At 38.8% G+C, this 14,076-nt stretch overlaps 1 protein-coding gene across 1 annotated transcript; it reads left to right on the forward strand.

The window, feature by feature from the left end:
* The first annotated feature begins 186 nt into the window (after positions 1-186).
* On the forward strand, positions 187-13,415 carry LOC117959406 (anthrax toxin receptor 1-like). Its single transcript, XM_034896535.1, has 18 exons — positions 187-666; positions 2,203-2,274; positions 2,358-2,429; positions 2,524-2,605; positions 2,742-2,775; positions 3,020-3,099; positions 3,597-3,665; positions 3,768-3,848; positions 3,957-4,017; positions 4,283-4,381; positions 5,403-5,472; positions 5,623-5,701; positions 6,454-6,549; positions 6,648-6,689; positions 6,857-6,949; positions 8,501-8,659; positions 9,507-9,587; positions 10,310-13,415. Exons 1-18 carry the CDS (start codon positions 512-514, stop codon positions 10,679-10,681), a joined length of 1,797 nt encoding a protein of 598 aa, XP_034752426.1. The 5' UTR covers positions 187-511; the 3' UTR covers positions 10,682-13,415.
* Positions 13,416-14,076: the final 661 nt, after the last annotated feature.

Below are 14,076 nucleotides of genomic sequence, written 5' to 3' on the forward strand. Positions count from 1 at the left end.
ACTATTTCAATTTTTACTCAGGGAATGCTCTCCTACTTCAAAAAAACTGCATTTCATGTTTTAGTACAGTGACTTGCATGGTACATGTGTTTACCACTAAGTGGCACTGGTGGGTAGGTGCAGAATTGAGGAAACCTGCAAGAGAAAAGTGAAAGAAAAAAACAAACAAAAGTATTAGCAAGAACAAAATATCTGATGAAAGCTCTCCGCGATAAAAAAAAGTGTTGTTGTGAAGTCATGGTGGCGTGTGCTAAAAAGATTTAGTGTGGAGAGAGGGAGCTGAAGACTGAGTCCCACCACCCTCACTTCTCTGCCAGCACACATCTGCTGCTGAAGAGATGGGACACTGATCCAGAGAGGAGCATTTAATGCCTTGGAAATTGGTCTGTGCAGCATGGCTGACTGCATCAGCGTGCTGTGAGAGGGAAAGTGGACAAAAATCTCCAGCTGGAAGGTATTAAGGTTTACCTTCTCTTTGGTTGAGCTGGTGTTTTCTCTTAAACTTGGGGTGATGTCCCAGTGCTGGTGCAGGCAGGTCCTGCTCGGTGTGGAACTGGGCATGCTGGTGGCGGTCCTGGTGGCTGGCAGTGCAGGACAATTCCACAACAGGAAGGAGGCAGGTTCATCCTGCTACGGAGGATTTGATCTGTACTTTGTTTTGGACAAGTGAGTGCTACTACTTTTATTCAGCTTTTAATAATTGGTGCATGACTCATTGTCTTAAAGACACAGGTGCAAACATCTTTCATCAAGGTGATCTCCAGAGGCATGGATGGCCCTCTTGCATGAAAAATATGTGCTACTGCACTATAACTATTAGCTTTACTTTTAAAAACAGCTTTAAGTAAAATAAAATATTGAAAAGTTTAGGCTGGGTACAAACAAAAAGAATTGTGTGTGACTTAGAGTCATAACTGACAAAACAAAGATCCAAAACAAAGATTGTCAACACTTTCCAAACATTCATGAAAAACATTAACTGTAACTTTAAAGTACTAAGAGTTGATAGAAGGTGTGTTTACGCAACAATGAATTATTTGCAAAGTGCTGATGCATTCACTTCATTGATAAAGGGCACTGCAGGGATTTTTGTTGTCAAGTTGTGGCCCTGTTTCACAGACAGCCGCTTCAGCTCTCTCTGTTTCAGTCTGCAGAACCCTTTCTCCGTTAGAGCCAGATGTTCCAAAGATCTTGAGTTTTTGGCTGTCTCTGCACCAAGACTCACGTCACAGGATAAATTAAAACATAAAAGAGGGAGAAGGAGAGAGGCGGTGCAGCGTGAGAAGAGGTTATGCATATTTGCCTCACAATTCTCTTTAATGGCTGACTTCCACTTTAAAAGTTGCATTCTTCTTTTGATTGTTGTGGCCTATTTGAGTCTGAAATTGTTTTCAAAATCCAGACCTGTTATAAAGCTCATTTTTTGGCTTCTTAATATGAGCAGCAAAGCCACATAAAAAACATGGAAAAATTGAGCATCAGAAAGAATAAGGCTCTAAACTCAATGGCTTTCTCTATGTGAATTCTTACTATGATGAAGACATAGATTGGCCTATATATTACATATATGCAGTACACTTAAAACGCTGATAGTTTAGGGCACATATAGCAGAACAAATATGCACAAAGTAGCCACAGCTCCAGAAATCCCTCTTAAACTTAAAACCACGAGGAGTTTGGTAATTTCTACAGTTGTTAATGCAGTATTGTACACCTACATTTTTTGCAGCCTTATTCTAAATATGCAGTACTTTTGATCAGACTAAGAATTTAGTCTATCAACAGTAAATTAATAGGCAACAATTTTGACAATCAATTGTCAAAAATGCAAAAAAATAACTAGTTCCAGCCTCTCATATGTGAAAATGTTCTGCTTTTCTTTGTAACAAAGCAATTTCAGAAAACAAGCAATTGTCACATTGACACTTCCTCTATTTCCTGATATTTTACAGGTGTATTGATTTTGACTTTTTGCATGCTGCAAAGTTTGCAGTATAGACCATATGCAAAGGGCAGTGTTTTACCTTGGTACAACTCATGTAAAAGTGTTTGTGTCCAACTAACTCCAAAGGAGTCATTGCTTCAACTTATTTAGCAAAACCTACTGCATGACATGGAAACTGACATTTAAGACTGCTGCAGCTATCTTATTACATTTCCGTGAAACAACAAGATAGTTAAGTCATTGAATCTTTTTCTCAGGTCGGGCAGTGTGCAACATTACTGGAATGAGATATATTACTTTGTGGACCATCTGGCTCACAAGTTTATCAGGTAGGTCCACACAGATTCATCAGATTGAAAGAGAAAATGATAGAATGTAAAACATGACAGCAATCTTTTCTTCTTGTTTCCAGTCCTCAGCTTCGGATGTCTTTCATTGTATTTTCAACAGAAGGAAGAACTCTCATGGCACTAACAGAAGACAGGTACACACACATGCACCGTCTCACTTACAGAATGCACTCTCATTCCAGTTCAATTAATATACATATTTATTCTCTGAAACACGTCAATGATTAGAGAGCAGATTCGTGCTGGACTGGAGGAGCTACGCATGGTAGAGCCAGGTGGAGACACCTTCATGGACAAAGGTTTTCAAAGAGTAAGGCATCTGTTAAGTCAAGGGGAACTGATCCTACTCACCCCAAAGTATACATCAATAGCAGTATGTCTATTTTTTTTTAAAATGAGGAACATTTAAATTTATAGCCACTGACGCCTCTAAACCGCTCTCTCAGGCCAGCGAGCAAATATACTATGGCACTGGAGATGGTGAGTAGAACATTTTCCTTTTTAACACTTAATCATTCCTTCTATTAGTCTTTTTTATGCGTTCATCAACATGTGGTAAAATCATCGTATGAAGACAGAAATAACAACGGAAAACACAGCTGCTCTTTCCATCACAATAATGACAACTATGTTCAAAATATTAAAAAAACACAATAGAAAATGGATTTCACTAGAAATTTGATTCATTTTTTTTTTTTTTTTTAACAATGTCTCTGACTTTTAGGTTACCGGACAGCCAGTGTCATTATTGCCCTGACGGACGGTGAGCTGAGGGAAAATCAGTTTGACCTGGCACAAAGAGAGGTGACACAATGAAATAAAGGGTTTTAGCATTAACATTTTATTAATGCACTATTCTCACTTACTTTAAAACCGATGCATTTCCCAGATGCCAGTATTAATAATGCACAATGCGACTTTATCATTCTCATGTAAAAATTATTCATGCTGCTTATTTTTCCCCTTACTTTGGAACTTGAAAGCAATATCAAAATTGAGAACTTAAATGGTGAGTCCATACTAAATAACACACGGCAGGAAGATGTTTCTGTATTGTCCTCTTTGAGGTGAAAATGTCCAGGCTTAATGTGCTTGTGACTCTCAGTGATGTCACAGCAGATGTTTTCCACTATCTGAAAATTGCATAACATGAGCAGCAACATCACCACCGATGGAGGCGTGACCAAAAGTGGAAAAAGCTTTAAAGTTTTGGCCCATTAAGAGCAGGGCAAAACGCTTGTGAATAACTGCGCATTTATGATTTCACTGAAGCTCATCTGTTTGTTTGTTTGATGTCTCAGGCAAGCAGAGCACGCCAGTTGGGTGCCACTGTGTACTGTGTGGGAGTGAAAGACTTCAATGAAACCCAGGTAAATTAATGTCAACCAATAAACCAGTTAACAAGAAGATGTATCAATCAATCCAAACTAGGGCATGTAATCGGTTAATTGTTAAGTCATATGTCTTGACAGCTTTCCACGATAGCGGATGGTACTGACCATGTCTTCCCTGTGAATGATGGATTTGAGGCGCTACAAGGGGTCATTGACTCGGTAAAAAAGACACTTACGCGTCACAGAAAAATGGTTAACTACCTAATTGCATACTTTTATCTACTGTACCTTTAGTTCAGCTTCTTATGGTGTTGCTTTCTCTGTCAGATCCTGAAGAGATCATGCATTGAGATCCTGGCTGTAGAGCCCTCCAGCATCTGTGAAGGAGGTAAAAAGGCACAGTACAGAACTCAGAAACATTATACACAATACAAACACTTGTTTTATTTATATTATATCATATTTAGTCTAGATGAAATACTGCAATTGAAAGTTACATACACGCTAATATTAATTGTTTGTACAGTTTATTACCAGATTACATTGATGACTATCGTAGATTCTTTAAAAAAAAAAACATTGCACAACCTACTGCAAGAAAAATTAAATTATTTTATAAAATATAAAAAATGGTCAATTTAATCCCACTTTAGAATCGTTCCAGGTGGTAATCAAAGGAAACGGTTTCCTTCACACCCGAGACGTAGAGAAAGTTCTCTGCAGCTTTCGCATCAATGACACAATTACTTTGAGTAAGTACACATTTCAAGGTTTTACTCAAATTTAAAAAATTCTAAATTAAGATTAAAAATCTATTTTAGGATGTTTTTTTGTGACTTTTTAAGTGCATTAATCCATATTTTCATTAATTCAATGACATCCGCTGTGTTTAATAATGCGACTCATAGTGAGTAGCTGGTAAACATAGTGGAGTATTTAGCAGCTAAAGATACTTTGTTGGTTGAGACCACAGACTGTAAAAATAAGGTGGAGACCAAAGCAGAGCTAAAATTAAAGTGAAAATGAGACTTACATTTATCAGTTTGCCAGTCACATGACTTACGATGAATGCTAATGTTGCTGTGTGTCTGCTGGATGTGTAAATAGGCAAATCATAAGTTTGCCTTATGAACTTTACAAGGACATACAGAGTAACGTCAAATGGAAAAGCTTGTTGTGGAGTTCTTTATTGCCTCATCCTTCTGTTGTCCACGTCATATTGTGAAGCAATCGACAAAGGAGACGACAACAACACTGTAGGTGTGTGAATCCAAACTATTAATAGACAGACTAGGAAAGCAGCACTTTTGGGGATTTCACTTCATTGTTCCAATTTGTTTTGGCAATGCAGAGGGGGATGGGTGGGGGGTGGGAGCATGTTGTGGCTCACAATGATTTAAATCCCCGTCCTCCACCAAAAAAAACAATTTTCACCAGCTTGCCCTTCTTTGAATCAGCTGGTATAACGTTCAACGCTTCTCAGATGTCTGAAGGGGAATGTGGATCACATCAGGGACGAGCACTGTCTTTGCACACATTAGACACTCACTCAGCCAGGGTAAACAAACCACAACCTACCTCATTTGCTTCATTTTCCATAAGGAGAGGAAGTCCAGGAATTTAATAACAAAAATAATATTTTTAGGCTTAAATCTCTTCAAGTTTAAGGACTGGTAGAGAAAAAGCAGGCAATCTTTTTTCCTTTGCATCACTTTCACTATTTTCTTTTTCTCCAATGATCCTGACTTTTCTTGTAACTGACGTAATCCACAGTGAAAAGACCTTTGGTGGTGAGAGATACCTACCTTTTGTGCCCAGCTCCTGTTTTGGAAAAAGAGGGAACGTAAGTTTAATGTTATTGTTCACAGATAGCGGTGTCGGGGTCTTTTTAGACGAAGCATTTCCTTTTAGACTTTTTAGACAAAGCGCTGAATGTGCCATCTGTCAGCAAATTTTCATTGCTCTCATTTACTTTCCTACCATTTTTCTTCAGGTCTGCCACTCTCCACGTCAGCATGAATAATGGCCTGAGCTTTATATCAAGCTCCGTCACAATTACTGCAGTCACTTGTGTAAGTACAATGTGAAGCAAGATGACAATAAAAAGCTGCTCATCCACTTATGGCTAAATGTATTCTATGAACTCCAGTCTAGTTTGAATTGTCAATTTGTGACTTTGTGACTCCTACTAGTATTGTATTGCTGGCCATTTGTAATCATTGCATCCCAGAAATTATTTTCTTCTTCTACGAATCAGCAGTTTCTTTGAGTTTGGTTTAAAGAGAAACTTCCTGTCACACATTAAAACAGCTGCAGCAGCTCTGTCTCCGTTTGCTGCCTTTCATTAGTGGCCTTGATGCTGACAATATGTTAAAACAATTTAAAGTCCTCGATAAGAAGGCATGGCAGTAGCTCAGTTTGTGGGGACTTGGCTTGGAAACCAGAGGGTCACAATTTCAAGACCTCACATGCACAGTGCATGTGTGTGTAATAAAAATGTAAGAAGGTATTACTTTAATACATTATTATGTATCTTCTACTATCAAAATTTCTTCTGCAAGTTTTTTTTCTCACTCTGATACATGTTGTTGAAAAGAGGCACTCTATCTGATTACTAGTCATCTGACATTTTTTTCCACGTAGTTTTGTTTGAAAAGTTGTATTGATATAAAATTCAAAAATAAAACATGACTTAAGAAATGTCTTTAGTGACCATTTAAACACATTTTGTTTTCACCATGCAACATAAAGTTTAGTAAAGTGGTGTAGATTTTTGGTGAGGTATGACTCACCTGGTTACATCCCATCTCTGTTTCCCTTCTAGTCTGATGGGACCTTTGTGGCCATAGCTCTGCTCATCCTGCTGCTCCTTCTCACCATGCTTCTGCTGTGGTGGTTCTGGCCTCTCTGCTGCACCGTGGTACGACAGCCATCTTGGATCCTCTCAGAGTGAAGGACATTCAGTAAAAATGTGTTTATGTTAGGACGCACAAATACATTTCTTTTTCATGTTTGCAGGTTATTTTTGAGCCACCTCCTCCAGTTATAGAGGACAGCTCTGTAAGTGATGTTTCGCCTCATAATGACAACATGATATAAAAGTCTTGGTACCCCATATTAAATGTCTCTAGGGTAGTAGTTACCTTGTTTGTCAAGCACAACAAATCTGCTCATCTATTTGTTGTCTTCTTGAAAAAAAAAAAGAATACTGGTTCCTTGTTCTTTAGGATGATGAGGACGGTTTTCCCAAGAAGAGGTGGCCCACAGTGGACGCCTCGTACTACGGAGGACGTGGAGTCGGAGGCATCAAGAGAATGGAGGTAGAAAGAGAGAATGGCATCTTAGATAGAAAATAATTGAATGTTGATGTGTTCAACAATGTTTGCCAGATACTTTAAGACTGACGTAAATTCACCAAAGATAATCCAAATCTACTGGCTTCATGTTCAAAGACAATACACGTGGTGGCCTTAAAGCGAGCACTCAGCTAATTTGAAAGCGATCAAACAGAAATCCGGCAGGACTACAAATAGAAACAGACTATTGCTTAAAAGAGATGAGAATACAAGTCCTTGGTGGAAGTGACTGAGTCACTTTGTTGTTGTGACTACTTTAAAGAGCCAGTAAGAGTCAAGATGAGGACATCTGGTCCATAAACTGCAAGGGCGACAGTTTTACCAAATGCCCAAAGGCTAGGATATGTTCTCAGTTAGCAAGTTTGATGATTTGTTTGTGGTAGTAATACAACATGCCAGAATCTTTGGACATAAAAATGCCTGTTAGTTTATAGGCTTTTTAAAGGCTTGTATTTTGCAGCTTAAGATGGTAGAAGGAAGAAGGAAAAGGTAAGTAGTGGTAAGAAAAGTTCCGTCCTGATGTTAGGAGGTTTTTGGAAGAAAAAGAAGACGCGGTCAGACATCTGAGCCCTGCCACCTGAATGTACCGAATACCAAAATGAGACGGAGATGACCACAGGGCAAGAGGAAGAAGGAGACAGAAGTTGCCTTCTCAGTGTGAAAAGCATTACAGACTGATAGCGCAGTCTGAGAAATCTGTGCTTTAAACTTAAAGCAGCACCACTTCCAAACAGAGCAATGGAAAATATGCAAAACTTAATTTCAGTACTTTCTCTGCCAAGTTAAAACCTTCAGGGCTTGTCTGTGGCAGCTGCAAGGGAGTAGCTCTAAGTAACGAACTTCCAAGGTTGCTTTGACAGAACCAGTCTCACTCTTGAAGTGATGGATCGTTCTTGACATTTACTTTTGTCTTTTTAGTGGTTCTCTGAGCAGCAAGGTAAAAATAAAAAAATAAACGCGAAAAAAAAGTTTTTAGTGAAACATTCCAAAAGAAAGACTATTTGTGACAGTGGGTGTTGCAGATTTTTTTATTCTTTTTTAGGTTTTGTTCTATAAAACAGGTTCAAAAGTAATTGCTGTTTGCTCAGAGACTTAGGAAAAATCCTAAATCTGAAACTGTGGAACATAAATTATCACAATTAAATGTTGAGGCAAAGCAGCCAAGTTTGGATTTCATGCTGGGTTTAAATAAACTCCACGTAGACATGCTACAAACATCTGGATATGCAAAATAAAGCAGCAAGTTGTTGCAAAGATCGACATACTTTACAACAGTTACCAGCAATCTAATGCAGAGGCATTGACTAAATAGGTTTAAATAAGTCAAACAACGGCAATCTGTCCAACAGTTGTTGAGATATTTGAGTCTGGACCTATATCAGAGCCACAATGCTAACATGGCATAAAAGAACCACAGCCGCTTCCAGCTTCAATAGCAAATATGTGGTTGATTTACCAGTCAAATTCCCATTTTAAACCACTTTTACAGTGCTGAAAGCTTGTGTTTCTGCTCAGGTCCGATGGGGAGATAAAGGCTCAACTGAAGAAGGGGCCAAACTGGAAAAAGCTAAAAATGCTCGAGTTGTGATGCCTGCGGAGGAGTATGATCCACCACGTCCTCACTACAACATGCACAAAACTATCCGCCCCCAAAAGTGGTACTCTCCAATCAAGGTGAGGCTCCAGTTTATTAATGTTTTCATTAGTTTAAATTGTGTTACACACAGGACTTCTATGATTCAATGCATATTGCTCTTATCTCGTGTTTGATTCTGTGATTTGTGACCAGATGTCTGTTTATATATTATATTATGTATTCAGATTTTGAGATTAAATATTTTTCAGTGTGTTATTTTTTGGTTTTAGAATTCCTATTACATGTTAACTTATAAAATTTGACAAAAAAATCTTACTAGTCCACTCACTAGCTTTTTCCAGAGCTAACCACATCTCATGGTTTTGCTCATTTTCCTTAGTTGTCATAGACGTACAACTGTCCCCATATCTATTTTACAGCTTGATTTACACAATGTTAACATATGTAACACACAGTAAGATGTCACTTCCAGATGTTTAAAACATAAAGACCTCTTTCTTACGCTGGCGTGTATCAAACATAATCTAAAAATATAAATTTTAGTGTTTCTGGGAATGATGTGTGACCAGGAAATAGTGAATAGGTAAAATGTGTTTCCAAACAGATGTAATATGAACCAGAAATGAACTGAGCAAACCCCTACATATGGAATCTGTTGAACTGGTGTTATTTCGAACTCAACACATTCTCTGTCCCTCTACCATAAATAACTTCCTATGAAAGACTCAAAAAGACATCTGGACATCACAGTCACAAATAATCAGACAAACTGCTGGTTGGTTACCTCATTTTTCAAAGGATTGCTTTTGCTGAACTGCAGACTACTGCACATAAAATATGTTAATATTCTGCTTGTTATCAGAGATCACAGGTATAGTATACTATTTTTAATTTTTACTGTCATCTGGGATCATCTTTCTACAGGGCAAACTGGATGCTTTGTGTGTATTCCTGAGAAAAGGCTACGACAGAGTGTCTGTGATGCGACCTCACGCTGGAGACAAGGTGAGAGATATTGACAAACCAGAGATAACGTGATAATGGAAAGTCGTGATGCTGTGACTTAATGAAAAACAGCATCAGCTCTTTGCAGCTGTAAGATAATAACACATTCATTCAAAACAAAGCTGTTAATTCAGATGTTAAAGCTTTCAACTTTTGGCAGACGACATGTAAGAATTTGCCAGAGCTTAAATTCATGACCTCTGCATGCAAAGGCTAAAGGAAGTTTAGAGCAAAGGATCAAAGGACAGGGTTGAAATCTTATCTGCATGACATAAAATTCATAAATGCCTTGGAATAAACATTTAAAAAAGTCAAAGCTGCATCAAAGTGACTTTAAGCAAAACCCTCAAGACTCATAGTGAGTAGACAAAAAGTAAAAATAACTGCAATATTGTCTGGAGGAATGCTTTTGTCTGCAGAAGTCATTTAGAGTAGATGAAGCCTGGTTCCTACAGCTCCCAGCGTCAGCTCGACTGGGCTGGCAGGAATGCTGTTTCCTTTCATGACACTCACTGACAGAGGAATTTCCTCTTTCCATCTGTTGAAAGCTGTACCCTTCCAAAGCTGCCAATCGCTGCAGCCACAGTAGAATCAGGAACTGCTCATGGAATGCCTGCAGTTTTTTTGTCTTTATACATTAACTTCTCTTTACATCTCACAGTACAGGTAAGTTCATAAACAAAAAACCCTCTACAATGACCTTTTTGTTTTCTTTATTACAGGGCAAGTGCATCAACTTTACCCGAAGGAAATCCTACCCTGCTCCTCGCTATCCGATCTACAACAATCCCTCCACGCCTGTCTACACTTTGCCCCACAGTTACCAGCGTCGTCCTTCAGAGGGTAGCCCCATTTTCAATTTGCCCCCTTCGCCAACTTCCACGCTCCCCCCTCTACCGTCCACTCCACCCCCATCCTTCACCACCCCTCCCATGGACACACCCCCTTTAAACAGAGCCCTGCCCCCTTCTTACATGAGCTCAGTCTCTGCACCTCTGTCTAGCTCCTTACCTCCTCCTCCTCAGGGTCCACCCCCATGTAGAGCGCCTCCTCCGTCACGCCCTCCTCCGCACCCCAATCACGAGAGCCACTGATGATTAAAAAACAAAGGGAAGGATCCAAGCTCAGGATGGAAACCTGAAAGGACCCTCTCACTGTGCCTCTGTCCAAACAGAGTGACTGTATAATGTTGCCTTTAGAGGTTGCAGCTGGTGAGTCAACTCTTGCACGGTCGGTTTTCCTCAAGCATGATGTGCCATAAAATATGACTTTTTTAAAGTAGCAAGCACAGCTTAGGCTATTACATGCTATTTGAGCTAAGCAACTTCATTTTCTTATCAAATCAGACACATTGGTAAAGTATTGCTATGGAGTCGTATACACTTGCATTTTAGCCTTTGCTGATGTGAATATGTTGGATTTATTAAAACAAATCTTGCACTGCTTTGCACAGTGCAAACAATATTCATGAGTTCAAACAGCCGAAAATACAGTTGCTCAGCAACTGTGTCATGTGTTTTATACATGAAAGTCTGTTTGAAAAGTTCTGTATTGGAAAAATCTGTATTGTGTGAATGCATAATCATTAAATCACAGAAATGTACGCAGTATCTATACATTAAGGACACTACCATGGTCATGTTTATATGGTACAGCATTACAGTCAGCAGGTGACATGTCAGTCAGTGACTATAATAGTTATAGTTTGTCACTTCCTGACAAACTGCTAGGGACATCTTAAATAACCTTTTCAGTGTACAGACTTGAGAGGCAGCAATCCTCTCATTTAACGCTTAGCAAGACAGTGAATGCATGTCAATTATTCCTTTAGGATTTATACACCAATGTCACATCTCACAAGATGGAGTCCCTCCACAGAGAGACAAGCCCAAAGAATGCTATAAATCATAGCTCTTAGTCAGAAACCAGAGACTTTGATCTGTTAAGCTGTCTGCAAGAAGCTCTTAAAACAAAGGAGTTACATAATGGTTCTGACTGTGAGGAGCAAATACTGTAGTTAAGAAGCATTGGCAAAAGTACCCACCTAGAGACCAGAATGGCAGAATGCAGTTTATTTTAAATGTATTATTATTATTTTTTATTGAACCTTTATTTATTAAGGGAAGGTTCACTGAGGGGCAGCCTCTCTTTTGCAGAAACGCCCTGATCGCATTCACACAGTTAGACATTCACACCTGGAAGCTGCCCAATACAACCCTAGTCTGATCTGTTGGCCACTAAGCAGCTCCACTGGAGCAGTTTTAAGGTTAATGGCCTTGCTCAAGGGCACCTCAGTGGTGGTAAAGAGGGAGGACAAGCACTGCTCTTTCACTTTCCCCCCCCATATTTTTACCCTGTTGGTCTGGGGTTTGAAGCTCTATTCTCCAACCTTAAGGCCAACACTGCCCCATGTTGGTCTTCCCTTTGTCGCTCCACTCAGAGCTTTAACATTGGACAATGGATGTTTAGTTAAAACTGGCCTCAATCTCAGCAGGTGTCCAGATTCAGATTGATGCTGGTTAGAGATGCAGTTGAGGACTTACAACCACAACTTTAAATGCTCTATACACCTAAGGTTCACCCCTACAGGTGTTCTCCTGCCCTAACTGTGCATAAAGGTGCGCTTCAATTCAGGACTTCAATTACTGTATAAACTTTGCTGACATGATCTTTTTTTAACGTATCTCCAACCATCTTCAATCTAAGGTCTAATTAGCAAGATTTAAAAAAGTTGCATTACCAGATCCTCCACATCCAAACAATGAAACTAAAGATGAAGCCATTAAATACTTCAACTTTAAGTAAAGTATTAGTTTAAAAGGGATTTTATGATTGTAAAGTTTGCTTTTATACCTGCAAGGCTTTCAGAAACATTTTGGGGACTTTTTATACGAGAAAAAGCATTAAATTGTCAGAAGATTTGCAACTGAATAACAAAACAACAAAATAAGGCTTTTCATCTTATGCAAGAGGAGTTTAGCTGCAGTTGAGATGTTTGTTACCTGATAAAGATGATCCCGGATGTCTCCATAAAATATATCTTGATCACCTGCTGGACACTTAAAACCTGAGGAATTCTAAAGTGCGTCTTCCCTGGCTGCTCTGCTTTCCTGGCTGGAACTGAAGGAAATGAGCATATAGCTAGAAAGTGGATGGATTAACAGAAGTATAAATAACATGAAATGATTGACTTTATTTATAACTCTTAACAGTTTGGAGTAAATCATTTCCATCTTGGGTAAAATATGTACAGTATAGACTCTTGTAAGGAGCAGCCAGTCAGTTGAGTCTTATTCCACTCAGATCTACTAAATATCTTAAATCTTAATTTTCTTTCCATGAGCTTCCTTTTTTTTTTAGTTTTCTTGTTTTTTTTCTTCATTTGGAAATGCTTTCACAGACGCATGCAGACACAGTCTTGTGGGCAGTGAGCTCATGGAGGCGTGTCTGAGAAAAACTGCCAGAAGCAGAGGCAGTTGGATTCAAGGCAGACAATAAAATCAAAATCCAACTATGATGCCATGGAGCGCCTGAAGACGTATTTACACAGCTTAACACGTGACCAAGTCAATCTCCAATTAGTGAAATGACAACATACAGTTATGCCTTCCTGTTGAAGAGCATGGGTAACTTCAGCATAAAAATGGGGCAAGTTAAGCTCTTTGGGGCTAGTATTTATTTATATATATATATTTTTTTATTTCCAGCTTTGTGTTAGCAGTTTGTCTATTTTACTGTCTGTCATGTTGAACATTTAACACAACATTAAATTCTTTCATTCTAATAGGACAACAATGCAAAGAATTCTCAATACACTGTATGAATGATTGAATCAACCTTCCTTGACTAATTTTTAGACCCACTAACCCCTCTAAGTTCTGTTTTAGTGCTATTTATGACATCAGAAAAGAACCCCATGGCACTTAATTTTGTTTAACTTTGAGGAGGAAAATATGCTTAGCAGTGGGCTCATCTTGGCCAGTGACACAGTCTACCTTTGCTTCTCAAACAATGGCAATAACTGACGTCCTACTGCTAATCAGCTCCACAGTGTAGCTTACACACAGCCTTGAACTAATTAACAAGAAACCCTCAGACTTATCTATTTCCACTCGCTTATACAAATCCTGACATACGCTGATGAAATCGGCTCAGGACCTGGCTCTCTATCCTCTTTTTCCATGTGCACGCTTGACACATTGTTGAATAAAAACAAGCAGCTCAACTTTCACACAAGCTCAACTTGCCCTTTTCTAGGGTCTTAAGTATATAGCCCATTTGGGCGCTCAGTCTGACATGAAAATTAGCCGTCAAATAGACACCTGTGTTTATAGTGTATTTTTTCCATTTTATCTCTCTGTTTTGTTTAACCTGTAAAATCAGGAATGAATAAAATTAAGATAAATACTATTTAATATATATAATACTATACCCATGGGTTTCCTGTGTCAGCTTCAAAGACAAGGCTGCAACAGTAGCATGTGGAGCA

Source organism: Etheostoma cragini, chromosome 16 (assembly GCF_013103735.1).
Source record: "Etheostoma cragini isolate CJK2018 chromosome 16, CSU_Ecrag_1.0, whole genome shotgun sequence".
Lineage (NCBI taxonomy): Eukaryota > Metazoa > Chordata > Actinopteri > Perciformes > Percidae > Etheostoma > Etheostoma cragini.